The sequence below is a fragment of the Terrapene carolina genome, unplaced genomic scaffold (genome assembly GCF_002925995.2).
Source record: "Terrapene carolina triunguis isolate 2854851 unplaced genomic scaffold, T_m_triunguis-2.0 Scaffold62, whole genome shotgun sequence".
NCBI lineage: Eukaryota > Metazoa > Chordata > Testudines > Emydidae > Terrapene > Terrapene triunguis.
Window position 1 is genome coordinate 49,915,491 of NW_020664413.1, and position 27,511 is coordinate 49,943,001.

General features: G+C 40.6%; 1 protein-coding gene across 1 annotated transcript in view; it reads right to left on the bottom strand.

Moving 5' to 3' along the window:
- The window catches only part of STAT4 (signal transducer and activator of transcription 4), a 52,963-nt gene that overhangs the window by 17,180 nt on the left and 8,272 nt on the right, over positions 1–27,511 (bottom strand). The window contains exons 3-7 of the mRNA XM_029910521.1: positions 7,700–7,798; positions 5,901–5,993; positions 3,100–3,178; positions 1,576–1,661; positions 444–595 (exon numbers count right to left, since the gene is read on the bottom strand). Of these exons, the coding sequence (XP_029766381.1) occupies positions 444–595; positions 1,576–1,661; positions 3,100–3,178; positions 5,901–5,993; positions 7,700–7,798 (509 nt within the window). The remainder of the gene's footprint in view (positions 1–443; positions 596–1,575; positions 1,662–3,099; positions 3,179–5,900; positions 5,994–7,699; positions 7,799–27,511) is intronic.

Genomic DNA, 27,511 nt, shown 5'->3' on the forward strand with positions numbered 1-27,511 from the left:
TGTGCTACTCTAATACGCACAGAGAAGTCATACTCCATGAGATGAGAGCGTTGTTTCTCTGTGGGTTTTTGACTAGATCTGTACATTTATGTGTGGTTTTAATCAAGCTATTTATTTCTTTTTAGCAAAACTCCTTTGAGGAAGTGTATGTGATATATGGGAGGCTTGTCGCTGTTGTTTTGTTTGACAATCTGCAAGTGATGAGTCTCCGTGTATAGCTTGTCGTTTTGTATTCATTCTAACCGGAGATTATACCTATCAAAGCCCATTGCATTTCAGTTACTTACTTCCTTAACTGCTACCATAGCAGCAGCAAACTCAATTAATTCATACATAAGGTTCCATCAGAGCTGCTGTTGTATCTTTTTACATGTGTTGGGCTACTGTGAAGCAGCAGACTTCCTGTGGTTTTCACTGGAAACTTAAAGTAAATGTAAGTTTACCAGTTCTGGAGCTGATCAAGCCCACTATGTAGAGGACCTCCAATGCAGGCAATTTGCTGGCGCCTCTTCCAGTCTAGAAGTTCTTCAAGCAGCATGTTGTTCATCAAGACATCACTTTCATTTATTACTTGTGTCATTTTACTAAGGACTTCCTGAAAGGAATGGGAAAAGTGTCACCAACTGATCACAGGGAACACCAATAAAGCTTACAAATGAAGCCAATTATAATGTTGGTCATAAATTTTAATTTCTGAGAGTTAGGAAAAATGTGCAATACGTTAATGTGCAATAAAGTGTTTTGGATTCAGCTTGTTTTTAAGCGTTTCTCTTTGAAACCCCATATTCAAATTACTTAAGGCTTTAAATATATAACGTTCTAATGCTTATGGATTAATTTTTATTTCTGAGAAAGTGACCATACTTATACCTCTACTGCTTGGGTTCAGGTGACTGAATTCTCCATCCATTATACTAAAAATAGTCCTGAATATTAATGAATTCTTTTTACAGATAATTTTTTTTTTTTTTAGTGAATTTATTATGGCATAACACCTCCAGGACCTTGCCATGTAGAAGCACCGTTAAGGTCACAAGCTCCTTTCTGTGATCTCCGATTGTATCCCCACGTAGATTTTTCTTTAATGATGAAAAGTCTATGTGGAAATTATATGGAGGTTTTTAAGCTATTCCAAGGTGAACAGCAAAAAAAATAGACATAGAAGGAGTGCTTTCCCCACCATCAGTTTGCATTCAACTGCACTCAATGGTGTGATGTCTGGTTTTGTGGTTATGGGATTACATTGATCTGGAGTGGGTTTTTTCCCTGCCTTTAAATGCAGTAACTTGCAAACAAAGGGGATGAATCCAGAACAGTTCCTGTGAGATGATGGTTAATCCTCACCTGCCAACTAATAGGCTCATACCCTTAGTTGTACTCTTTAGAATTGCCAGTTATTTAATTGCTAGTAAACTCCCCACCCCATCATCCCCCTGGTATTTGTAACACAACATGATATTTACCTGCTCTTTTTGATGGGAGAGTTTGTGCAAATGCCTCCTTACATGTGATTATTCAGTGTGGGAGCAGGGGGAGAAAGCAAATGAACCACAAATGACAAAACATGTTACCAACCTTTCTTTTGTAGTCTAAGGTATTCAGCATTTCCTGCAACATCACCATTTCCTGTTTCATCAGGACGCTGTTTTTGTCACCCTGTTCTACAAGGGGAAGAGAAAAAAAAATTATCTGGTAACCTCAGTATAAGCGTATGTGTTTACAATCGGGATAGGGGGTGGGAAGCCCTAAACTGATTATATCCTGGTAGCTAGTAAAGAAATCTACTAATGTTTGTAATTAAAGTTTATTATATAATTTCAATTGAAATTATGACTCTAATATGAATTTAAGAATTATTATAGGAGCTGGGTATTTTGATTTTTTTTTTCTTGTGTGGAACAGGAGGAGTATAGGGAAGAAATGAGTAACATTATTAGATTCTTATGTCTGTGTATACTCTTATTTCATTATATAATTCTGGTTTGGCTGGGATTCAAATATTGAATTGTGATGAGCCATTATAAAAATAAAATAATATTGTGCATGATGCTGTCAGTAATTCTAGTAAAGTTCTTTGGAATCTTAGCGTGAACCATGTGTCCGGTTGAGGAAATATTTGCAGGTGGGGGACAGGTGCAAGAAGGTTTGGCATTTTGGATGGGGAATTTTATGGTGCGCCTAACCATGAGAATTTTGGAAGTTGTGAGTACAGGTTACTAGGTCTTTTTGCCTTGACGTGATCTTTCCTGCTACTGGTCGTCTACTGGCTTCACGTCTTCCTAGCGTGACCCACTCCCTCTTCCTCTGCAGCTCTATACCCCTCACTTTCTCTACATCTCCAACTACTTTTAAAGAAGAACGTAATGCCATCTATGTTTATGCTGGGCCCTGGCATGTGCCTTCCATTGAAATTTGTGCTCTGACATGTTAAATCTCAGTCTCATATGTTTGGCATGCTGAAGAACTTGGGGCACCTAGAGGCCCAGATTTCTCTACATGTTAAAAGGGAGGTGCCATTAAGGTCTCAGTGCAGTCATAGCTGTGTGCCAGTTTCAGTTCTGAAGGAGGGTCATGAAGAAGTTGTTGCAGTGTGACAGGCTGCAGATCCCAGAACCACTGCAGGCTGCTCAAGCTTGCATTTGGAATGCTTACCAGATGATTAACACAGCTCTGGTCAAAAAGACTGGAAGGCCAAGTTAGTGACTAATAAATTGGTTTTAGAAAACTCCACTATGGGGGAAAGCATGGGGCCCTATACATTCTACTCTGTAAGAGGAAGGGCCATGTTAAACATGAAAAAAATGTCCTCTAAACTATGAAGACCATAATTTCCAAGACTTGACCACACTGCTTCATAGCTCATTTACAGAAAATAACTGCATCTGGACACTGAGGATATTATTACTTTTTTAACCCCAGAAGTGTGCATTATGGCACAGATAGCAGTTTTGCATACACATCATGCATATATCTCAAAATATCAGCTTCTGTGCTTATGTATGCTTGGAAGATAATACACAAAACACATCTGAGACTGGAATCTAGCCCTATAATCAACATTTTCTCACAGAATCTTAAAATAATTATGAAAAAGCTTACCTAGGCTCTGTATTGTTTTATACCTGAAGTCAAACTCCTCTTGCAAATCTTCTAAGTATTTGACATCTTGTTCTGTCATCTTTTTATAAATTAAAAAAGAAAAAGATTCAGTATAGCACTTGAGGGTTCACCATATCTGACAGTTTCTAATTTACATTATTTTATTTTTACCTAGATTGTAGTTGACTTCTTTCAATATTTCCCTTCCCTGTCAAAGACTTGACAGGACTGTTTATCTCCTACTCACTAATCTCACCAAAAAAATGATAATTTTGTGTGCAGCTGCAGACCATAATATATAAGGAGAGAAGGGTTCCGTTCACTGCATCCCAGTAAAGTCACATATTATCCTCTTTCACACACTATTTTTATTGATACAATCAGCCCAATCATGAACTCTGCTGTGGCAAAACTACATTGATTCAGGTTTTGCCTGCAGAATGAGACACTGTATGTATCTGGCAACATCATTTATTTTCATCTAAACCAGTCTCCCCAAATAATAATTCAAATCCTTATTTGTTTGAAAGTAGAAATGACTAAAATTAGTTGAGACTGCTTATCAATAATATAAACCTAACTAAAATACATTTATGTAAACTATTAGAGTAATTGCCATTTGACACTTAAACATACCATGGATGCCCCTCCCCCACCCACTTTTTAAAATATAGTAGTTTGGTACTGTAAATTGTCATTCTTTGAAGAATATTAAATTATTAAATTATGCTTGTGGATTTGAACACACAGCTACTCAAAGTATGGCATGGGGATTTTTAATGTGGATATCCAAGAAAAGAATTTATCTTTAAAAGTATAAGCCCAAGAACAAATTAAAAACAAAAAACTAAACAAAACACTTCTACCATTTTGATGTGCACACAAAAACACCTGCTTGCAGAGTATTGCCACAGCAGGATAATTTCCCTTTTTTAACTGAGAGCTCTAATTTTTCATTTGTTTTTATAATTCTTTGGCCTATTTGGAGATTTAAAGTTATTCTCCATTGTTCTCTGGTGAAACAAGCAGAGTCATACTTTGTGCAAAAGACCCTCTCCTGTGACACGTGAATATCTCAGAACAGGGCCATACTCCTCTAAAGGCCTGATCCCACACCATTTAAGTCAATTGAAGACTTTGCATTGAGTGCCCTGGGAGCTGGATCAGAGCCTACAAGAATACTTAGGAGCGGAGATTTCCAGAAAAAGTTCTGGACAGATAGAATGACATAGGTTCTGCAGGTCTGTAGCCACAAACTTCATTTTTAGATAAAGACACCTTCATGAACTTTGTGCAAAGCAGTGAAACTGAATTACAGGACTGTCACATCTTACACTGGGGTTAGGTTCTAAAGCCAGCGCGTAAGGTGAAAATCGCGTATAGTCAAAACCCCAGACTAGCAGCAGGCTGAGCAGGGCCGGCGGACAGAACCCCAGACTGGCTCAGCCCACCGCCGGTTTGGGGTTCCGTCCGCCGGCTCCTGCCAGCCCGGGGTTCCGTTCACCCAGGCAGGCAGTGGGCTGAGTAAGGCCGGCGGCCAGGACCCCAGCTGGCAGCAGCGTGCCAGTAAAAATCGGCTCATTGCGTGCATAGTTGAATTCGCATAAGTTTAATGTGCGTATGATGCGACTCCACTGTACTGCTTTGGCCTTTTTCAGAGTTTCACTTTCATGCTTTTGGGTTTGGAATAGGGTGACCAGACGTCCCGATATTTCGGTGTCTGTCCCGCTATCCGCCGGCAGCACTGTGTGGTTTTTTTTTTTTTTGCTCCCCGCCCCCCAATGTGTCCTGATATTTTCTTCCTAGTTTGGAAAGACTTCTCCAAATAATCCTATCATAAAAGATGATTCATGAACAGGCTCTGCCCCTAAGGTTCCCCCCGCAGCTGGGCTCCCTCTGCTCCGGGGCTGGGATGGAAGCTGCAGCCCAACGCAGAGCCTGCTGCCTGCCTGCCCATGAGATGCAAGTAGGAGGCAGTCCCGGCTGAGCAGGCATCTTCCCCCACAACCCTCCCATTCCTGCCCGCCTACAGTAATCAGACTTTTGGTGTCTAGACTTTCTGGTTGAAAACTGGACACCTGGCAACCCCGGTAAATGTTTAGAGGACTATCAAAATCCAGTCTCCAAATCTAGATGTGTGCACAGACAGTCTCATCTGTTATTGGTTTTTTTTTTCTATTTTGGGGACTAAACTTTGGAAATGCAAATGCAAGGTGTGCAGTTGCATGCACAGTTGGCTGTTTTTCATGTACAACTCAAGCATACATTATTTAAAAAAAAAATGTAGCTCCTAACCATTATTCTTATTTACCCTTTCCTTTTCAATGAAATTCACCCTCCCTACAAAAAGCCCCAGCAACAGATTCTATGCAGCAGTTTGCAGAAGAGGATCAATGCTCACCAACATTATGGGCAGGCTGCTGGGCCTCCGCCTCCAGCTGCTTCTCCTCTGTGACGCTATCTGGACCCTAAATATATAAGTGCTGATCCAGTGCCCCATTCCCTGGGTTTGATACCCAAACTCTCCCCTTTTCTGTTTTTTTCCTTTGTTGTTATATAAAGAACAACAAAACGAAACCTCAAGCCAAACTTCTTGAGGTAAGTTGTTTCTAGTATTATCCCTGCAGGACCTCTCTTTCTCTGTCCTTAGTTGCCTCTACTATAGAGAGAGACTTCTGGGATGAAGTACTAGGCTCCAGTTGAACAGGCTGTGTGACTGAATCTAATGTAATAAATCTGTATCTCTGTGCGGAGTCCTAGAACCTGACACAATGTCTCAGACTGTAACAGACACAACATACCTGGGCACTGTTCTTAATGGCTGACACTTTGTGCTCCACATTTCTTTGTCTTTCTGAAACTACGGAATTCTGCAATTGTTTTTCCAGTGGTCCCTAGAACAAATTAAATACATAGTGTGTAGACCATCTATGATATCTTAAACAGCAATGATATTTCGCCTTATATAAAACATTCCATACAAATAACTCCACTACAACATCTAGCACAGAAGATGGAAGTTAGGACTAGATCTTCAGCTGGTGTAAATCACTGTAGTTCCACAGACTGATAAACACCCCCCACTGGATCTTGAGATCCGAATGGATACAGGTAGTGTTGCAAACATTTTAAAATTTAATATATGTTTAACAAACAAGAAAATCCAAAATGAAAATATATTGTAGGAAGATTGTTATATTGCTGAAAAAATATTTTAACACCCCAGTAAGCACATACATTCTATGCACAAGTTAATTAACTTATTAACAGAACTTAAATTAATCTGTCTGAATTTTTCCATCAATATAACCGTTTTCACAATGTATATTGTACAGTTTGGGATTTTCTTGTGTGGTTTTAAAAAATATATTAACTTCTTTTAATAAGTTTATGGAGGGGATGGTATAATGGAACTGCCTATGATGGCATGTGGCCCATCAGCAACTGCCAGCAGCAAAAATCCCAAACGGCTGGAGGCAGGACATTAGATGGGGAAGGCTCCGAGTTACTACAGAGAATTCTTTCCCAGATGTTTGCCTGGTGGGTCTTGCCCACACGCTCAGGGTCTAACTGATCGCCATATTTGGGGTTGGAAAGGAATTTCCATTGGGTCAGATTGGCCGAGATCTGGGGGGTTTTCACCTTCCTCTGCAGCATTGGGCACGGGTCACTTGCAGGTTTAAACTAGTATAAATGGTGAATTCTCTATAACTTGAAGTCTTTAAACCATGATCTGAGGACTTCAATAACTCAGCCAGAGGTTAGGGATCTATTTCAGGTGTGAGTAAAGTTCTGTGGCCTGCAATGTGCAGGAGGCCAGACTAGATGATCACAATGGTCCCTTCTGTCCTTAAAGTCTATAATCATTAGCATAACAAGTATTACATAATAAATACAAGCTAAAACTTAACAATGAAACTTGTCTTATACAACACGAGTTTAAAAACTGCTCCATGCTTCAGAAACATAGGCGCCGACTCCGTGGGTGCTCTGGGGCTGGGACACCCATGGGGGAAAAAATGGTGGGTGCTGAGCACCCACTGGCAGCCCCCCATTAGCTCCCCGCTACCCCCCCCCACCCAAGCGCCTCCCGCCCACTGGCAGGCCCCACGGATCAGCACCTCCCGCCCGCCGCGAACAGCTGTTTTGCGGTGTGCAGGAGGCTGGGATGGAGGGGGGAGGAGTGAGGATGCTGTGCATTCAGGGGTGGAGCGTGGGCGGGAAGAGGTGGGGTGGGAAAAGGTAGGGCAGGGGTGGGGCCTCGGGAAAAGGGGTGGAGAGGGGGCAGAGCCGGGGGGGGTCAAGCACCCCCCGGCACTTTGGAAAGTCGGCGCCTGTGTTCAGAAATAACGCCGTCTCTCACAAGGCATTCCTATAGTTTCTTAAGATTAATAGTAACATACTGAAGTTACTTAAATTAATGTGTAAGGTCCTGATTCTGCAAACACAAATGTGCACATGCTGTTTACACGATTTGGAGACAGACGGCCAGATCTTGCCCTCACTGTTCCTGTTGGTTTCATCATAAGAGGACAGAATTTGGTCCTCAGTACAAGTGATCAACATGGCCAAAGCAGATTAATAAAATGTAATACGTTACCTGTACCGGCATGCTGGCTGCAGCCAATATCCTTCTCTCTTCTCTTAAGCAGTTTGAAATAATAACTGCTATGTGCATAGGATTACCATGATATTTTCCCTGCAAACATAAATCAATTGTAAATGTTAAAATTAAAAGAAATCTAGGGTCTTCCCTATGTAAAAATCTTGATTTCATTGTCTACTGACTGGCCTTGTAGAGGTTTAGGAGATTTTGCTAATATTTCCCACCATTGCTAACACTGATTCAGCTATAAACCAGTGTTAACCACAACGGGAGCCCTTATGTAGATAGCCTGCCTGCTAGTGACACCATTTTCAGCACCGTGTCATTTAGACTTGTTCTGAGCTGGATTAGATGACACAATGCTGGTACACAGTGAGCCATGCGCGTTGGTGCTCCCAATGATGCTAATGCTGATTCAGCTGACAAGGTGTTAACAATGGTTGGAGTTTTTTTGAGAATATTTGTAGTGTCGACTAAGCCGACTTGATGCAACTGCACGACTTCTTTAAAGACAAGTACTGCATACATTCATATGGTATTTATTATTATTTATTCACATCCCAGCAGCACCTAAAGGCCCCTATCAGAGTCCCGCTGTGCTAAGTGCTATACAAACACACAGAGCATGATACAGTCCCTGCTCCCAAGAGCTTGCAGTTTTACAACAGACCAGTCACACAAGTAAGTTTAATAATGAGCAAATGGGGTGGGAGGACAAAGATTACAGTATAAATCAAAAGGCATCTTAAGTAACTTATTTGTATGTCTAGATAATATGGAGGCTTCTACAGTAGTAGTGGATTTAAAAACAATGTGGATTTAAAGCCTCTTTAAAAACAAATCATGATTAAATTGATTACAATAATCTGATAAAACGTATTACTGCATGTAGATTTATGCAGCAATGCAGAGTCAATTCGTGCCATTATTGTAAATATATTACTATAAAGATTATTAAATTATAGCCATGAGTTATATGTGGCAATGGAACAATTTGACCTTCAAATGAAAACGTATCTGGTTTGAGATGGTTTTCTTGTCAGCATATTTTTGATGCATTTTTTTAAATCAGGTTTTCCATTTTCAATCCAGCATGTAGCATGCATTTGAGCAAGAAGACTATATACCACATATCAGCATAGTAACTATGTATGCAGAAAAGCCTTCCCCAGTATATACCAATAGACTTAAATCTGTTCTCATTTTAGCCAACCTCTTTGAACAATTTTCATTCCAATAACACATGGAAGAAGCAGCTCTCATCCCAAGACAAGGAGCCCAATTTTCCTACACTAATGTAAACCAGGGGCAGAATCACTATCTTTAATGGAGTTATACTAGTTTAGAACTATTGTGAGATGAGAATCAGGCCAAAGGGGACCAAATATTAATAAAGTTTGTGCTGTCTTTGGCAAACTAGAAAGCCTGTACCCCTTCCCTGAAGCAGTGCCTTTCACAGTAATATTCTTTTGTGCTTTTGTCTCTTTTTCTGTAATATCTGTTTACCTTAGTGTTTTTTCATATTTTTATTATCATTCGTACAGTACAATTTCTCACACTATTCCAGAATCAAATACTTAGTCTCTCTTGCAGTGTTTCCCCTTCTCCATCTTTCTAATTTAGTTTTCACTCTCATCTGGCTTTGTTTCTATTAAGTATTTTTCTTATTCTTGCTTTTTCTTTGCCTGGCACAATCAGCTTCACAATTCTTAAAACATCTCTTTATTTCTTAAACCAGATGTTCCATTGTCTGTCAATGTGTGATGGAAAAGTGCATAGACTCAACATATCTTTTCACATCAGTGTGATTGCACAGTTGAATTCTTAGCAGTAGCACTAAATGCAAAAAACAAAAAATGTAGAAAAAATCCCTTGGTGTTTTTGGTTGAGGCATGGATAGCTGGAGGGTGTTTTTCATTGCATACGCTGGCTGCAGTTGCAAGGCAGCAGAGTATGAGAGAAAGATGGACCTTCAAGAGAAATACAAATCATTTTAATCACTGGGACTGGCTGCTTGTTATTAAACATTGTGCTGCCCGTAGTGTTGTGCTGCCAGACAGAAATGGCACTGATGTAAAAGGCAGTCAATTGAATGGGGAGTGACGGATTACCTATCCTTCCCAGAGAAGCTTTGGCTTTCATCACACCAGGCAAGTCTACACTCAAGTGCTACATCAGCACAGTTGCACCGCTGTAGCACATCTGGTGAAGATGCGCTTTGCCGACTGGAGAGCGCTCTCCCATCAGCTTAATAACTACCTCTGTGATAGGCAGAAGCTGTGTTGGCGGGAGAGCATCTCCCACTGACATAGCGCCAGTGTGGACAGGACTTAGGTCGATGTAACTTACGTCGCTCAGGGGGGTGTCTTTTTCACACCCGTGAGTGCCGTAAGTTACATCAACTAAGCGGTAGGGTAGACCAGCCCTTAGTGTTGAAACAAGGCTTCAGAGTTAACCAGCTGAATGCTAAGTAATGTACCTGCTATATGGGGTAAAATAAACTTCCCACAGCTGCCACATGTGCTGTATCTCCTAATGTCCCTCTGAAGTGCGCTGAAAAGATTGTGACAAGTTCAAGGAGTTGTGCTTACATTCAGCAGTGAAGACTTTAACATCACCGTGGACTCAAATTCACTATGTACATAACCTAAAAAGAAAGGGTGTTCTACTATAGCAGTCACTTGCTTTGGGGAATAAAGGGCAAGGGCTAGATTGTGATTTTAGGCACAGCCCTGAGCAAGGTGGTGGCAGATAACCAGCACTATTCTAGGAATCACTGCACCTCAGACACCCCTCTCAAGCACAATTCCCTCCCGGCCTCCTCCTTGCTGTGGGGTGAAGATAAGGGGAAGGTGGGTGGGGAAAAGTAGCTGTTGGTTATTTACTGATCTATACAAACTCTTTCTTGCACCTGGCCAGTGTGTTATAGGAGCAGAGCCAAACTTCTGCACATTCCTCAATTCTCTCTGCCCACTTCCCACCCATTGGCTCTATAGGAATGAAGGAGAGTGAACAGGTGCACAGTGCTTGCTTATCACTGGTCATGTGGGCACAAGGGTGTAGCCCATGCAGTGGTAAAAGGAGGCTTCTTACTCCCCTGTACGGGCATCTTGTCAATCTAGCCCTCAGCAAATTCCGAATGAAACTTTGCTCCCACCTTCAACATACATGAAAGGAGGTGAGGGGAACATGGGACATCACATGTGATCAGGACTGGGATTTGAGGATATTCCTGCAGAAGACTGAAGCCTCATCCTGTTTGACTAGAGCGGTGCTTCATGAGGAAAGGGACAAGATTAAGGGGTGGCCAAATCCTCAACTGGTGTAAAATAGCATAACTTCCATTGAAATCAATGGCTAATTTATACCAGCTGAGGAATGAGCCCTGATGTTTAGCTAGTTCTTTCTAATTCTTATAGTTTTTGTTTGCTGATATTCTTTACTGTCCTATCTCCTACATTTGAGTGTTCTGTCCTGGAGATGGCTAGCTGGAAGGAGTCTTTGCTGTGTCATGGTGTCTCCACAGGCAATCTGCAGGTGGACAGCCTGAGGAGTGGGTAGTCTGGCTTAGGCACTGCCCAGAAACAGAATCCCACCAGCCTGTAACAAAATCTTAGGGTTTAAGCAGCGTGTTTAATACACCACAGCCCTGATCTTGCAGTCAGATTGTCATGGGCAGACCCGTGTCCCCATAAAGAGCCCCAGGACATAAGGGTCTGCCCACATGGATTGCAGAAGGGGATCATAACATGCAGTGACAGACCCATCTCAGAGACCTCTCTTTCAGTTTAGGCTGAGCCTTTGAGCCCATTTTAAGCCTTAGACTGGGGGCATGGGGATAAGCTGAGGTCAGAGGGTCACAGATGTCTGAGGAGTGGCCATCCCAAAGCACCAAAAGAGGGCAAAAACTAAATCCCTCAGACTCTGTAGTTTTTTGTCATTGTCAAGTGAAAGAGACAGGATTCAAACAAAAGCTGTTTAACAAAGTCAACAAAAAAATGAAATTCTGTGTTGGAGTCAGGAAATGTATTTACATAGAAAAGGCGTTTCAAAAGAAACTCTTGTCAGTGGGATGATTTAAAATCCCCCGCCATACGATCACCAGGTAACAGGGACTTTCCCAGCATTTCTACAGATACCAGTTGTACACAAAACTTTTTTCTTGTCTCTCTTTTTTTTCACAATGAAAAAAATTAATGACTGAGCTGTTTAAGAGACTAAAGTGATTAAGGGAGAATTAACTCCCTTCCCTCTCAGCCCCACAAAGCTCAAGTAAATAAGTTTTGTGTGTAATAAACTACACACTGACTGGTGGTCTCTCACCCCTCACTCACCACAGGAGTGCAGGTCACCTCTGCAGCCTGTGTGAGGCAGGGGCTGTGATTGCTTGGACCTGCTACATAGATGTTTGTGGACACATGGTGCCGCTGCACTGGGAGCTGCTTTGGTATCAACACCAGTGGGTGAATTTCATCCTAACAGAACGCAGATAGTGTCTTAAAAATAACAAGATTGAAGCTCATTTATAAGCTATATTACATCACCCACCTTGTCTCTGCTAGACAGAATAACATATTGAAAGACTTAACACTTAATGTCCCAACTCGTTTTATACAACTCTCAATGATTATTGTATTTGCTGTTGAAAAAAGTATGCAGATCATCACCCCGTTTTCTTCAATATCAGTTTAAATTCTCCGCAAAAAATCCCATCCTGGTTCAATTTTGCCCTTAGTTAGTTAGTTCAATGTAGTTGAAGACAAAATTTGGCTAAGCATGAATTTGGCCATTCAGTGAGAAGCAGAAAATAATCTCACAAAACTGGAGGGTCAAAAAAGATGGTGGGGGCAGAAAAAGATGGAAAAATTTCAGAAAAGAGCCTGAAGTCAGGGAATCCAATCCAATCCTAGATTGTGATATAATGTACCATGCCATCCTGCCAGCCAGCAAAGGAGAGTACAGATTCCACAATTAGGCAGTATTGTATTTGTTTATGTATATAAAAAACCATCAAGTATCTTGATAAACACTTTACTCTTATAGCAGTTTTCTACTGTGAATAAGTTTTAAACCGAGACAGTGGGAAATCTTTGCTTCCTTTAGTTATTTCCCATAACTTGATTTCAAGCCTCTGGGTTTTTCTTGTAAGCGTTGATGGGCTTGTTAATACCTAAAATAGTCTAAAGGAAGGCCAACAGAGAAGAGAGCTGGGGTGAACTTTTCATCTGAAAGTCTTGTTTTTATCTTTTCAATTTACTAAAATTTCCTCTATCAAAAATATTTTCCTGCTCCTTTCCTTTGTTTCCTAAATATAAAAATATTTCCTTTCCTAATATAAAAACATTTACATAGTGATCTACAATATATAACTAATTAATATTTGGACAGGTTTTTTTTTCTCAGTATCTACCAGGACACTGTTAAATGAAGCAAACAGTTAGTGGAAAATGCTTTCATTCTGAACAGGTGAAAATATTCTCTGAATGCTGATGACATTTACTAAGAAAAAAACCCCATACATTTCCCACAGAGCATATAGATTCTGCACTCCATATAAGACAACTGATGAGGTACAAATATCTTAATAGATCATGAAGAAAAAGAGAAACCGATTACTGCTAAAACAGTTAATTCACAATAACCTTTTGGGATAGATATTTTTGGCCAAGTTTTCAAGCAGCTTGTAGAAGTATGTCCAATATTAATAAATACAAAATCTTGCATGTGCGGATGCAGAAAGGCATTTGTGCAGGCTAAATGGGGGGAATGCATATTTAATTAGTTTTAGGCTGCAATTATTATTTGGTGCCTAGAAACTCCTTTCTATGTGCAAATGTGTAGTTTTGCCCAGGTAAATCCAGAATTCTCCTGCACCCCCTTAGTCTCTTGTACCTCTTCAGTTCCTCTCTTGCTTCCTACAGTCTCTTTACCTTCTTATAGTTTCCCGCCCAGACCCCTAATCATAGAGCTCACTCAGCCACTGTCCCAGGCAAGCTTCAGTTGGATTGAAAATGGTGAGAGTAGGCAGCCATCTTTACTAGAGGCAGCCTCACTTCAGGATACAAAGACTGCAGGGAAACTTTGGCCATCTTAACTGAGAACAGCTTGCTTCATCTCCATTGAAAGTAATGAGATGGAGTCCATTTTGAATATGGGAAAATTCATGACTTTGATGCCAGCAGTTGTAAGATCATGGAAAACTTTAAAAAACATCGAGACTTGCTATAACAATACTACAGTATCTAGCTCTTATGTAGTGCTTTTCATCAGCAAATCTCAAAGTGCTTCAAAACGGGAGTCAATATCGTTTGTGATTTTTATGCTAAAGTTGGCAACTCTGTTTTATTGCTTAATGTGAAACAAGTCATCTAGACCAGAGAGTTCTCAACTTTTTTTTTTATAGTGTGGACCACAACTTAATTGACAGACCCTCTTGTGGACACCTCCTCTCTCATCTGTGATCATGTGGGCCACTCCTCTTTCACACAGTTCATCTACAAATCATGATCTCATAACAGTCCTATAGCAACTACAGCAATTGCTTATATGGTAAATTAATATAAGTATTTAATTCTTAGCTTTGCTTCAGGTGATATAGCAGCTGAAAACAAAGGAACAGCCAGCACTTCAAACTGTACTAAGATCTGATCAGATTTTTATAAGGTACCCCCAGCTTTACACAGACCACAAGTACATGCTCTGCAGATCACTAATAGTGGATATACTTCAATGGAAGTGACTCTGGTATGCACCAGCTGAGAATCTGAATGACTGTGTGGATAGTGACTAAAGTAGGGGACTGGAAGTTAGGACTGTTGGGTTCTACTTTGACATACACTGACCTGCTGTGTGATCTTGAGAAAGTCACTCACCTGCAAAGGACTCTTTTTATTTTTCAATTGGGCTTGTGTCCTTTTTGATTCTTTACAAAAATGTTTTTAGGTTTGGTGGATTTTTCCCTGCTATTTTTTAAAAAGTGGAAGTATCAGGGATGTCAACTCTGGTCTTCCCAGGTTTTGTTAGAGGGCCTACTGGATGGCTCAGAAGATGTTGGTTGGAGGGGCGTTGTTGCTGAATCTTTTTTATAAAGTTTTCATTCCCCAAGCTGTTAAATATTTATTGAAGTTAAACAGGGGTTTAAAAGAAAGGGTGTTTAAACAGTTTGACAAAAATCCTTTCCCTTCCCAATTGCTCATTTTTCACTCTCCTGACTCTTGTAATGTCCTCGCTTCACTAGATCTCCAGTCACCGCCATACAGTCTTCCAGGCTATACAGATCTTCAATTTCCAAATGTTTGTTTGTTTTTTTTAAAGGCAGGAAAAAAACTCTGTTTGTTTGTTTTTAAATTTTATTTTTAGAAAAAAAACTCCAGACCTTCTTTATGCCCCATAAAGAAGAACACAAAGCACAACTCACCCTTGTTTTCCTTTGCATTCTTTTTCATTCCACCTTTAAAAGGATAGCGAACTCTTCAAAGGGCGCAGGATTCTTTCCCAATTCGGTCTGCCTCTGTTTACCCATCCATTAAATAGGTATGATAATACTTACTGTAGTGTGTTATGATTCTTTGTTTATAAAGTGCTTGGGAATTCTCTAAAGGCAACTTTTCAAGTTTGGTGTATTATTATTAAAAGGACATTCAGATGGCCATTGTGTTTCTGTTTTATCTAGGTCAAAGAGGAAGTACCTGTGTCAGTAACTATTTACTGTACTTATTTTAGACTTATATTTTTAGATTCCCCTCCCCCATCCTCAGGATGCATGAAAGAAGAGAACTCAAAGGCAACCTCCTTCTTTTAGGCAATTCTCATGATATGGGGAAGTCCTAGAATGTACATACACAATTCTGTATTTCCCCTCTTCATCAGTGCCTGTCTACTGTAAACTGTGTAATTTCCAGGATCTGGTTAAATTCCTTAGGACACACAGAACTAAACTTTTAATAATTTGTGGGCAGATAAACAGCAGAGTTTAATTAGTGCAGGCCAGGTCACCATCTCACATAGAGAAACACAGAGCTGTGGGAGGAGGGAAACCCAGAAAATTTAATGCAATGAAATGTACAGAATTTGCTACTAAGCATCCCCACACAGGGAAAGAGATATGGGGCCCACTGGAGTTTGCAGCAGATGAACTTTCCTTTCCACTCCATTTGTGATACCAAAGTGTTTTCCCTAATTTACCAGTAATATTTGTTGATCAATGCTATTTGGTGAGAGAGAACACATTCTGGTAAATTGCATGTCAGACAGACTTCAAGTTATTTTGTAATTTCACACAGTAACTGAAGTTAACCAGGATGTGTATTCTATTCTGATTATATAAATAATTTAACTTTCAAAGAATCTTCTGTGATTATTTAAAATCTGTGTGAGAGAGTGTGACCAATTTCTGCCTCATATCCCAATTGGAGTCTTTGGTTATTATGGGTCATTCAATGCGAGGATGCTGAAGAGCAAGACTATTTAAGGTATAAAATGAAGCATACACCTAGGCTTTCACAATGTATTATACAGCAAAGATTAGTAAAACCTGTAGTCTCCTTGCGATGGGGGTGAGATGGTGGCAAAGGAAGAGGATTGACTGATTTATTTTTCTTCTACAGCCACTCTATACTAGAGCATTAGTAACAACCTCCCAAGAAGATACTTGCTTCAGAACTTCACAGTCAGGCCCCAGTAGATCAGGACTGAGCACAGACTATAAGAGTTGCTCTCTCCCATCTATGAGCCAATTTACATTTGTAAGTCCTATAAACACTAGTGAAAATGTACACAAAATGTTAGTGTTGAGTTAAACAAGCAATAATTAGGAATTAGCCTAGTAACACAATTTCCACTCTTACATCTTGTCTGAATTAGAACAATTCTCTTTAATTCCCCACCACCAGAAAGCTCCACAGTTTCACCCATCCAGCTGTAGCCTGTTAGTATTTCCTGGCCCCAAAGACCCTCACTAATTTAGATTGCCTGCACTGGGACTGGAACAAAGATTTGTACTGTCTGAAGCACTGGGACAAGCCAGCCTAGCCCTGCCCATAACTGAAGATCCGCCCCCTTAATTAAGGGGGAAGAACTTCTAAGCCCAGGCTACAGCTGATTACTGGGGACAACAAATAAAAGAAACAGGAAGGGAAATGAGGTCAGATTGAAAAATCAAGGATCCAGAGGGGGGCACTGAGCAGAGATCCCCTGATAGTGCCCACTGCTCCTCAAAGGTATCTAGGGAGTCAGTGGATACTGCCCAGATGAACTCCGCCTGGAGGTGTGTTTGGATAACGGACTGGAAATAGGCCCCCAAGTCACAGAGCACTTGCCCTGTCCAGCTTCCTCCTTCTGGTGGAACAAAGATTTGTGTGTATCCTTGAACCCTAGCTAAGGGGGAAGCACCTTTCAAAACATTAAAAACTCTACTATTGATCTACGATTAAGGCTGACCCAACAGAAAATTGTTTCATTCACACTGGTCCCTGCATAGGTTACAGTGCATGGGCCTTGCCAAAACAGATTGCTTTTGATGATGTGGGTGTCCCAGAGCCTCACTGGCTCACGTAGGTTGGGACTGTCCCAGGATACAAGCTTTTTGGCTAGAAGCATGCAGGAGGATTAATATGATGATGGTTACCTTCTTTAAAATTAATTCTCAGAAGCGTGTTTTGAGATATATCCCATCATCTTGGAAATTCTCATGGAAAGCTTGGTTGTCTAGAGCAGTGCTTCTAGCTAAATGACTCAGATTGCTTAGATGGAAAAGCGGACTGCCTTGAGGGACAGAAGTTTAGCACAGCAACTGAGCTGACCTGGCAGCTAATGAGCAGGTAACATTTCAGAGAACAGGGACCTTAGATAAACTTGAAAAGCTTTTGTGTGACTTTTAAGAAACCTTTGATTAATTCCTAGGGAACAGAAACAAATGTCTATCTCCTTTCCCCCTCTCTGCCTCCCTTCTTTCTTTCCCCTCCTTTTTCCAATTTATTACCTTTTTGTTCTTCTGCTTTTTTTTCCTGTTGTTCCTTATTTTGGGGGGGTGGGTAGGGGGAATCAATTAAATAAATAAATAAAATCCCCCACCATAGCTAATGTACTGGTGGCAGGCTGGCTAGCTCAGTTGGCTAGGATGGTCTATAATGCAAAAGTCATGGGATGATGCCTTCTCCAGGCCAAGATTTTTAGTGGGGCGTGCTGGTGGTTAAAGTAGGTTACCTATTGGAACAGGATGTTAGTAATGAAAACCAACAGTTAATCGGCCTTATACAGCAGAACACATTAAATATATCTTTCCTATTATTTGTTGTTTACCCACTCGGATTTAATGCATCATTGTAGGCCAAGACACAGGGGATTGAAGGAGACAGAGAAAGGATGATGGTAGACCCAAGGGGGACTAGGTAATGAGATCTAGAGCTTGTCCTTCCTAGGTCACAGGTTCAAATCTAGCCCAGGTCACTAGTAACCAAAAGTTGCTAACAGCTAATGGCTTATTTGGCCTCCATTCACTTTACAGAGATAAGAGCCCCCCTTGGTATTAATTCACACTTCTGATGTCAATGTCAGGATTGAGTTACATTGGTGGGGCAGTAAGGGGAAGTTTTCACCTGAGTCTTGACCAGCATCTGGTTTGTGGATAAATAGTGGAATTCAGTCTGCTGGGTTGTTAATCTGATATTGTTCATGAGCACTAAATCTACATGAAAAGATTTAAAAAAAAACAATTCTGCTCTTGTGCATCAAAGGTAACATTTTAACACTGAGCATTAAAATAAATATATTGTATAAAAGGAGTGATATTTCAAGTGAGGCAATGTGGCACTGAAGCAGGCATTAAAAGACAACACTCTATCCTGTTCTGAGTGTTTCTTTATATGTTCCATTCTCACCCTGTTATAATCTTTAACAGGAAACTGCAGCTCACACTTCAATGGCTATTGTTTCCATCCTCTGCAGCTGCTTCTCAGTACGGTGTTTGTTAGAAATATTTGTTAAATGCCAATTGGAATCTCCTATTTCACAGCATATGCTGTTTTTGTCACTTTCCTTTGTTGCAGTGAAACAAAACAATTTTAGGAAATATCTGTCACACATTTTTTCTTACTGGGGAAGTGACTTGTGTAACCATGTTGAAATAAGAAATGTAGTCTCTCTCTCTCTCTCTCACACTCTCTCTCTCTCTGTAACTGTTGGTGGGAGGGACTGGTATTGTCACATATCCGTGACAAATTGTCAAATGACTGTTGCTGTGCATGTAAAGCAAAGTTGTTATTATTTATTATTTGTAGTATAGTAGCACCTAGAAGGTTCAATCTGATCACCAGTATTATTGCATTCATCATCCTCCCAGATACTATCTGATCAAAAACAATTCACATGCAAAAAAGCGAAGTCTAAAAAGAAATAGTTTAGCCATACAAAGATGGGACATCCTTAAAAACAAACATATTAGCAAATGGCTAGACAAGTAACCAGCACTCTTGCCCCACTTGAGGCGAAAGGTGGGATGTTGGCTGCTCATTACCAGAGTCATCCTGCTAGGATTGGGCCCAAGATGGGCAGCTGCAAAGGAAAAATGTGAGACCTAGCATATACTGCAGATGAACAATCTGCACTAAGCAGTTTGGCAGGGAAGAAGGGTTTTGACCATGTTTCCTTGGGACTAAGATTACACAGTTGGTGCATTAGCCATTCTCCTTTCCTAGAGCATCGAATTAGATTCCTTCCCAGCTGCTGAAGGGGACTGGAGGGTGGAGAAGAGGCTTCCTAAGCCCTTTTCTCCTTCTAGTGCAACTGTTCAACGAAAGGCAGGATTTGGCCCAAACTTAGGTTTAACTTAGCCCACATCATAAACCCGTGAGAGCGCAGTGTTGTGGTTGAGGAGGAAAGTTACAGTGCAGCAACTCTATATCAAGTCTTTCCACCATAAGAATGATACTTGCAACACTGACACCTGTTTCTTTCCCTAACCCTTACCAACCAAAAATAAATATATAAAACAAAATTAAAAAATCTTGACCAACACACACAAAAGCCTACCCCTAGGAGAGATTTGAGCCCTCCAAAAGAGAAAAGTGCTAGAGACTTTATGAAGTCCACTAGTGTCTTCTCTATTCTTGATTTTGCATGGGAGGCACTCAGATACTAAAGTGATGGGTAGCAAAATAAAACCCTAAGATAGAGAGATGCATATAAATAAAACTCAGTTCATTGTGTGCTTCATCCACAACAACAAAAGGAAAGAAAACAGAGTTGGTTGGAAATTTTCTGTCAAAAGTTTTTCAATGGAAAATTACTATTTAATCAAAACAGAATTTTCCACAAAAAATGTCTGTTTTTGATAAAAAATTTCCTAGACACCAATTTTTTTTTTCAGTTTCAGCAGCAAAAACTTTTTATTTATTTATTTATTTATTGCTACTGAAAAGTAAGTTAAGTAAGACTGGCAGGCAAAATTTTCAAAATTTACTGAACATTTTTTATCTGACTGCCTACATTTTTCAATTGAGGTGAAAACCTGAAAAAAATTCACAAAAAGTTCAGATGAAAACCAAAAAAATTATTTGTTTTTGTCAAAATTTTTCATAAGGTATAAGATGCTTTCCAACCAGTTCTAAAGAACAACAGACATTTCCGTGTAGTTTAGCTGTACTGTGTAAGTCTTTATAAGTAGAGTACCCATTAAAATGATTTTGAATGTGATGGTGAGAACTAGGTCTGTGCCAAAACACAATGGATGCATCCTGTTCTCCTCACTCAGTTTTTATTCAGTCCTTTTCAGGACAAACTCCCAGCAAAGACTGAATAAAAACTGAGACCCAATCCTGCACCGAGATCTGTTAGCATGGACTACTGCACCCTACAAGCTTTTCAAAATCTATATGGAATCCCACTGACTTCAGCAGGGTTCCATCTGCGTGCAAGGGTTCCTTCTATCTAGTGCTTATCTTTGCAAGATCAGAAAAACAAGGAGGAGTTTGGTATTTGGTCCCAAAAGAATAAAAATTCCCACACTTGTCAAGTGTTCTCAGGATAGTCCCTTGATGCCGTATCCAGTGTTTGGTCCTAAATGGATGGTAAGAGGAGAACACTTCCCTGACTTTGCTTAAGTCAGTCTCCTAACTCTGAATCTACAACATGACAAGCAGTGCCTCCGAAAGTCCATTTTGATATATGTGATTGCTGTATATTAATAGGATAAATCCTGAAATTACTCAATTTTACTCAGGCAGAGCTTCCAGTGAAGTAAATAGGCCAAATACTAACAGGGACAGATTTAGGCAATCACCTGAGGTGCCTTGTGGGGTGGGGTGGGGGGGGGTGCACGCCAGGCTCGGGGTGCTGTTTTTGTAGTTAGCGACAAAAGGGAAAATAGAATGTTTGAAGTAAAATGTTTCAGGTATTCTGTATGTGAATTCATTTTTCATTAACCTCCTAGAACGTTCTGGACCTTTGTAGAATCTCGTGGAACGTTCTCAGAAAGTCTGGAAGTACATTTTCCTTGAAACTCCTAGAATCTGGTCAGCCATACCTTCACGGGTATATAAGGGGTGGGGAGTCACCAGTCAGTCAGATATAAGAACAAAGTGAGAGCCCAGTTGTGATATTGGGAATTTTGTTTTATTATGTAATAATAAAAGTGTACTTGTGTTTTAAGACTTGAAGAGTGTAAGCAGTGACTAATAAAGGACATATTTAATGAGACGCCAGAGATATCTATCAAACCCCTATCTACGCAACAATATAAAAGAAATACTGTTACTTCTTTTGCCATGCTTCACTTGTAATGTTTGATGACTTTCTAAGACTGTGGAACATGGACTTTTGCTCTCCCTAATACTGTCTGTTTCCCCCCATAGAAAATAAAAGAAGCCTTCAAGAGCTCAATATAGGAAGCAGAAAGCTCAATTGCAATCTAGTTTGCAGCAAGGGGCAAATTTGATGGGAAAATATCTGAATCAGAACAACATAGATTGGGCTTTAGGCAGTAACAATCGTCCTAGTGCAGAAGAAATTGAGGAGCAAAGCGTAAATGATAGAAGTCCTATTACTAAGGAATTAGCAGATTTACCTGATGATAAGGAATGGAAATGTGAGGGAAAGTGATGGAGAATTGTCCAGTTTTCCTGGCAGCGTAATGGAGAGCGGTGATAAAAAAAAATGTGGCTCACATGAAAAGAAGAGTAATGACAAAGAAAAATCTGGTTTACATGAAATGGAGAGAAACGATAACGAAGAATCAGTCTTGCACAATGGCAGAAACAGCAGCGAGAAAAATTGACACCACAAACCGATACATCAGATCCTGCTTTATGGCTGGCGATCCTAAACTCTGCTGATATTGATTGTACAATTTTGAATGGGCTGAGTAAAATCAAGGATGTTACGTTTCCAGTAAGTGAGCAGAAGCAACACTTCTCAAAGTCACACTGTGAAAAAGGGCTTGAGAATGGTGAGAAACTGAATCGGCATTGGCTAGTTTTCTCAAAATCAACTGACAAAGTGCCCTGGTTTTGTTGCAAAATATTTGACAAGAATGCCAAATCCTTGCTTGTGCTTTCCAGGTACAATTATTGGCATAACTTAGTTGATGCTCTGAAGTAACATGAAAAGTCACCCAGCCATTTTATGGCCTACTCCAAATGGATGGCGGTCGAGTGCCAGCTCAAGATGAATAAATGCACAGACGCAGAAAACCAGCGCATTATTAATGTAGAAACCCAGCATTGGAGGAACGTGCTCGAGCATCTGATACCTCAATTACCTTCTTCCTTGCAAAGGAATAATTTGGCTTTCCAGGGATTGTCAGATAAGTTGTTCATTTAACATAACAGTAATTTCCTCAATTTGGTAGAGCTTCTTGGGAAATACGACCATGTTATGCATGAGTCAAGTAGTTCATAAAGAAGCTGTGGATCATTACTGCAGCAAATTAGTTAAAAACAAATTGATTTTATGGCAAGGAAGGTGCTTGATAACATATTGATTACTACACTGTAATAATGGACTGCAGTCCTAATATTAGTCACAGTGAAAAGTTGTCATTTACAGTAAGATACGCTGATGACAAAGATGGTTGTATCCAAGTAATGGAACACTTTATCTGTTTCCGGTCTGTGGATGACTCTACTGGAAAGGGCCTAACAGAACTGCTTATGAATGTTTTGAATGAGAATAAAATAAAGCTTCAGGACTGCCGTGGCCAAGGCTACAACAATGGTGCAAATATGAAGGGAAGAAACAGTGGCGTCCAGGCAAGGATCCTTGTGCTGAATCCAAGAGCTTTCTTTGTGCCTTATGGCTGCCATTCCCTCAAACTGGTTGTGTCAGATGCAGCAGCATCTTCTTTAGATTCAGTATCTGTCTTCAGAGTACTACAAAGGATATACACCCTGTTCTCAGCATCAACTATCAGGTGTAAGATCCTCATGGACAATGTTACAAATCTGACCATGAAGCCTCTAAGTGACACTCACTGGGAGAGCCGCATTGACAGCATAAGGCCAGTGAGGTACCAAGTGACTGAAGTTTATGATGCCCTGATGGAACTGGCGCAGTTGAGTAAAGCTGAGGCTGGAATCTGATACGAAGACAAAGCCTGGCAAACCAGATCACTGACTTCAAATTTCTGGTCTCATTTGTGGTTTGGCACGATATCCTGTTCCGAGTAAACATTGTAAGCAAGGCATTACAACAAACTCAGTCGATGGACATCGCGACTGCTACTACTTTGATGAAAAGCTGCCTTGATTTCGTTGTGGCCTACAGAGAGAACGGATTTGAATATGCCTCACTGCTGCCAAATAAATAGCAAAAAGCTCAGGAGTTGAGCCTGTCTTCAAGGAAACTCATATTCATTGCAAGAAGAAACAGAGGGCATTGGTTATGAGGGCAGAGATAAGGTGACGGGAAGCTTGGGAGAAAAATTCAAGAGGGAGTTTTTTTGCTCATTTGTTGACACTGCTTGAATGTCCATCAAAGAAAGGTTTGGACAAATGAAGCACCACAAAAAGACCTGGGGTTTTCTGCATGACCTTAGTAAGCTGCCAGCAGACAGGAAAACACTCTTGAATAACTGTACGGACCTTCACCGGATGTGGACACCTGGAGAATGTTTGGACATCAACGATAAAGACCTCTATGTTGAATTGGACAACATCGATCACATTTTGCAAGATGGGAAGCACATTTTCCACTCCAAGTTTTCCAATTCATTCACGATGCACAGCAGACGGACATTTTTCTTAATGTGCGAATAGCTTTTTTCAAAGCTCAGGATCATTAAAAAGATATCTTTTGATCAACGATGGCACTTGAAAATGCCATTGACCAGTCTTTTGATCTCTCTGATGCTGTGCTTCAGTTCTCAAGGGCAAAGGCGAGAAAAACGACCTGTTGAACTAAAGGACTAGGGTTAACATTCTAAGGCTATCACCTACTGTAACACTACTTAATACTGGTCCACCCAATGTTGGTGCACAGTTCAATTTCTTGATGTTCGTACATTTCAATTGTTCTTAAAATTAAAAAGCTTCTATAAGCGTAGAGGAAAGGATATTTTTATTTGCTTATATATGGCATGAATAAATACAGCTTCACAGATCATAGCATGCAAATTTATTGTCTTATATGACAGGGATAAATCATGCATGCAAATCGTGGCTCAAAGTCATGAAATGGGCTACAAATGCAATAAAAAATAAAATATTTAAAAGTTTAACAAATGGGTGGGTGTTAAAGATGCACCTCACCTGGGTCGCCATTTGGGTTAGGGCCAGCCCTGCATACTTAGATCCTTATTCAGGAAAAACTCCCATTGCCTGTCCCCACCCACCCTGCCCTAGCTGGCTGGTGCATATACGTCCTCTAAATTCAATCAGAGTTTTGCACTAGGAGGGAAATCCAGATTTTGTCCAATAGTATGAACTGCTATGCAATAACCCAAAGCTTGAATGCTAAATAGGTGGAGGAGCTCTCTTTCCTATTTGTCTTCAACTTCTTGAGATGTAACGTTATAACTGCACGTCCTTCATTTCCCCACTAAATATCTCCTTTTTGTGGGTTACACCGTGCCACTGACTTAAGCAGAGTTCTTACAGTGATTTCAATGGTAAGATTTGCTTAAAAATCAATGACATAATATGACCCTGTGTTTTTAAATACCAAGAGCAAACTGTTCTAAGTAAGGACCAGATATCTCGATATCAGAGGGTAAAGTTTGGCTTAGGTTACAAGTAGGAATGACTCTGGGCCTTTCTGCCTATTCTTCATTTGTTTATATCGTAAACCCACCATATAATGTGTCAGTCACTGTTCATTCTCTTGTGTACCAAATTCACCCACACATTAGGGGGAAGGGAAATAATATATTTGAAAATATGTTGCCAGTTTAAAGTTGAAGGATAAAAGGAATGTGACTCATTTTGCCTTTGATTCTCATTTATAAAAATCCTAGCTAAGCCATTTCAAAATATGTTTAAAAACAAAATATAACTGGTCACGGTCTAAGGTTACGTCTGCTGTGTTTCATCTTGGAACTAATTCTTAGAAATGATAGCAGACTCTTCTCCTACCTGCAGTCTTCTCATTTTATCTGGTTACTTACTTCTAGGTTCAACACCTCACCATCACACTGTTGTCATAGCAACAACAAAAACTGTATTCGTGACTAATCTGGTTTGCTTCCCTCCACCTGATTTCTTTAAGCATGAACAAGTACTGTAGCTGCATAGTTTTATTTTTTTCCCTTTCTTCCCTTCATCTGTTCACAGAACTCCTATTCATGTGAATGGGACGGATGTACAGAAAATAAGACCTTTCATAAGTAAACCTGCTGTAATAGCGTCCACCCAAGATCTATAGCTTTCACTTTCTTGAATCTAATTTACTGAATACAGAAATAAAAAACAAAAACAAAATAAATAACGACGTCCAGTGTTTTAGCCTAAAACTTTGACGTACCTAGTGCCAGTCATGCAGAGAAATCCTCAAGCAATTTATAGACTAATTTATATCAGATTAATACCTAGAAATGGTATTTCAGCTAAGTAGTGGATAGAGGAGTAAATGATAGACACATGTATTACAGAAGGAGCTGGTAGCAACTTTGAAGTTGACCAGTACTTTCCATTATCACACCCCATTTTCAGTGGCTTATAATTCAGACAGATTTTAATTATTCCGACATAAATTTTCCATGCTTGCTCTCTGCTTCAAGCTGTTTTTTAAAAATTTTTTAATACTTTCTGCTATATTGGCTATTTCTGAGAATTAAGTTAATAAAAATTGGTAGTTTTTGCTAATGTTACAAGATTAGGGTGTCTAGATCCTTGTATAGGAATTGTTTTTAGTATTATCTAACTTGAAATAAATAATAAATGAAATGCGTTTTCAGCTATTTTTTTGAAGTCTAATATCTTCGTGGTTTAGAGCAGGAACTTGAAATTTGATTGAAGGTGGGGGGGGGGGGAGGAGACGACGAACTGTCCTAAAGGTACACAGATGTTTTTTGCTGTTTCCATGAAAATCCATCAGATCTGAAAATAATCATTTACACTTTCTCAGCAGAGCTTGTTAAAGGTTTGCTGCTAAAATCTCTGAATGTTCCATCTGCACTGCGCCTGCTCAAGCCCCACTGGCCATCCAGCTAAATTGAGCATGTTCCCCCAACTCCACTTTCCTGCCATCTGCACTGAGCATACTCAAAACCTGAGGCCCAGATGGGATGTAGCAGCAGCATTGCTCTGGCCAGGGAAGGAGTGCTGGACTGGAAGGAGACCATGAGTTATAGTGTCAGCTCTTCTACTAACTGGTTTTAATAATTCAGTGCACTTCACAACTTTTATTACTGAGTAAGGTCTCATACCTCTAGCTTAGGAGGCAGGCATCTCCCACATATTACTGATTGGACAACTGAGAGGTTGCACAAAAACACTTCAGGAACAGCTGTGAATAGAAATCTGTTTCGAGTATGGGAGACGCATACTCATTGATAGCCACACTGCCTTTCAGACTGAATGTGCCAAATCTATGTGTTTGGCTGAGATATCTGTAACCATTAGACCCAACTTCCCTCCACAGCCAGGAACATAACTGTAGAGAGATGTTTGTAGAAGATGATACAGTAACTCCTCACTTAACATTGTAGCTATGTCCTGAAAAATGCAACTTTAAGTGAAACAATGTTAAACGAATCCAATTGTCCCATAAGATTTAATGTAAAGGCGGGGGGTTAGGTTCCAAGGAAATTTTTTGGGGGCAGATAAAAGGCATTATACTGTATACCAGTGGTCTCCAACCTTTTTTGTCTGGCGGGCGCCAGACAACGAGCCACAGAGAACCGTGGCGGCGGACGAGCATCCACCGAAATGCCGCCAACAAGTGGCAATGTCAATAGGCGTCGCTGCTGAAATGCCGCCAACAAGCAGTATCATCCAGAGGCATCGGCGGCATTTCGGCGGCGACGCCTCTGGATGCTGCTGCTTGTCGGCGGCATTTCAACAGATGCTCATCCGCCAGCCAGTACGCGGGCGCACTTAGACGCCCCGGTGGGTGCCATGGCGCCCGCAGGCACTGCGTTGGGGACCCCTGCTGTATACTGTACAGTACTGTACTGTACTGTGGTTGAGAAGTGCCCCGGCTTACCCCACACAGGCACAGCCCTCTGCAGGCAAGGATGCTAGGAAGCACCTTCGTAGCAGCAGCTTCCCCGGAGAACAGGCTCGGATTTTGCCGGGAATGCTCCAGGCCCGCCTCTGCCTGTCCCCGCTCCACTCCAGGCCCCCCTCTTCCCACCCCCACTCCACCTCCTCTCCAGAG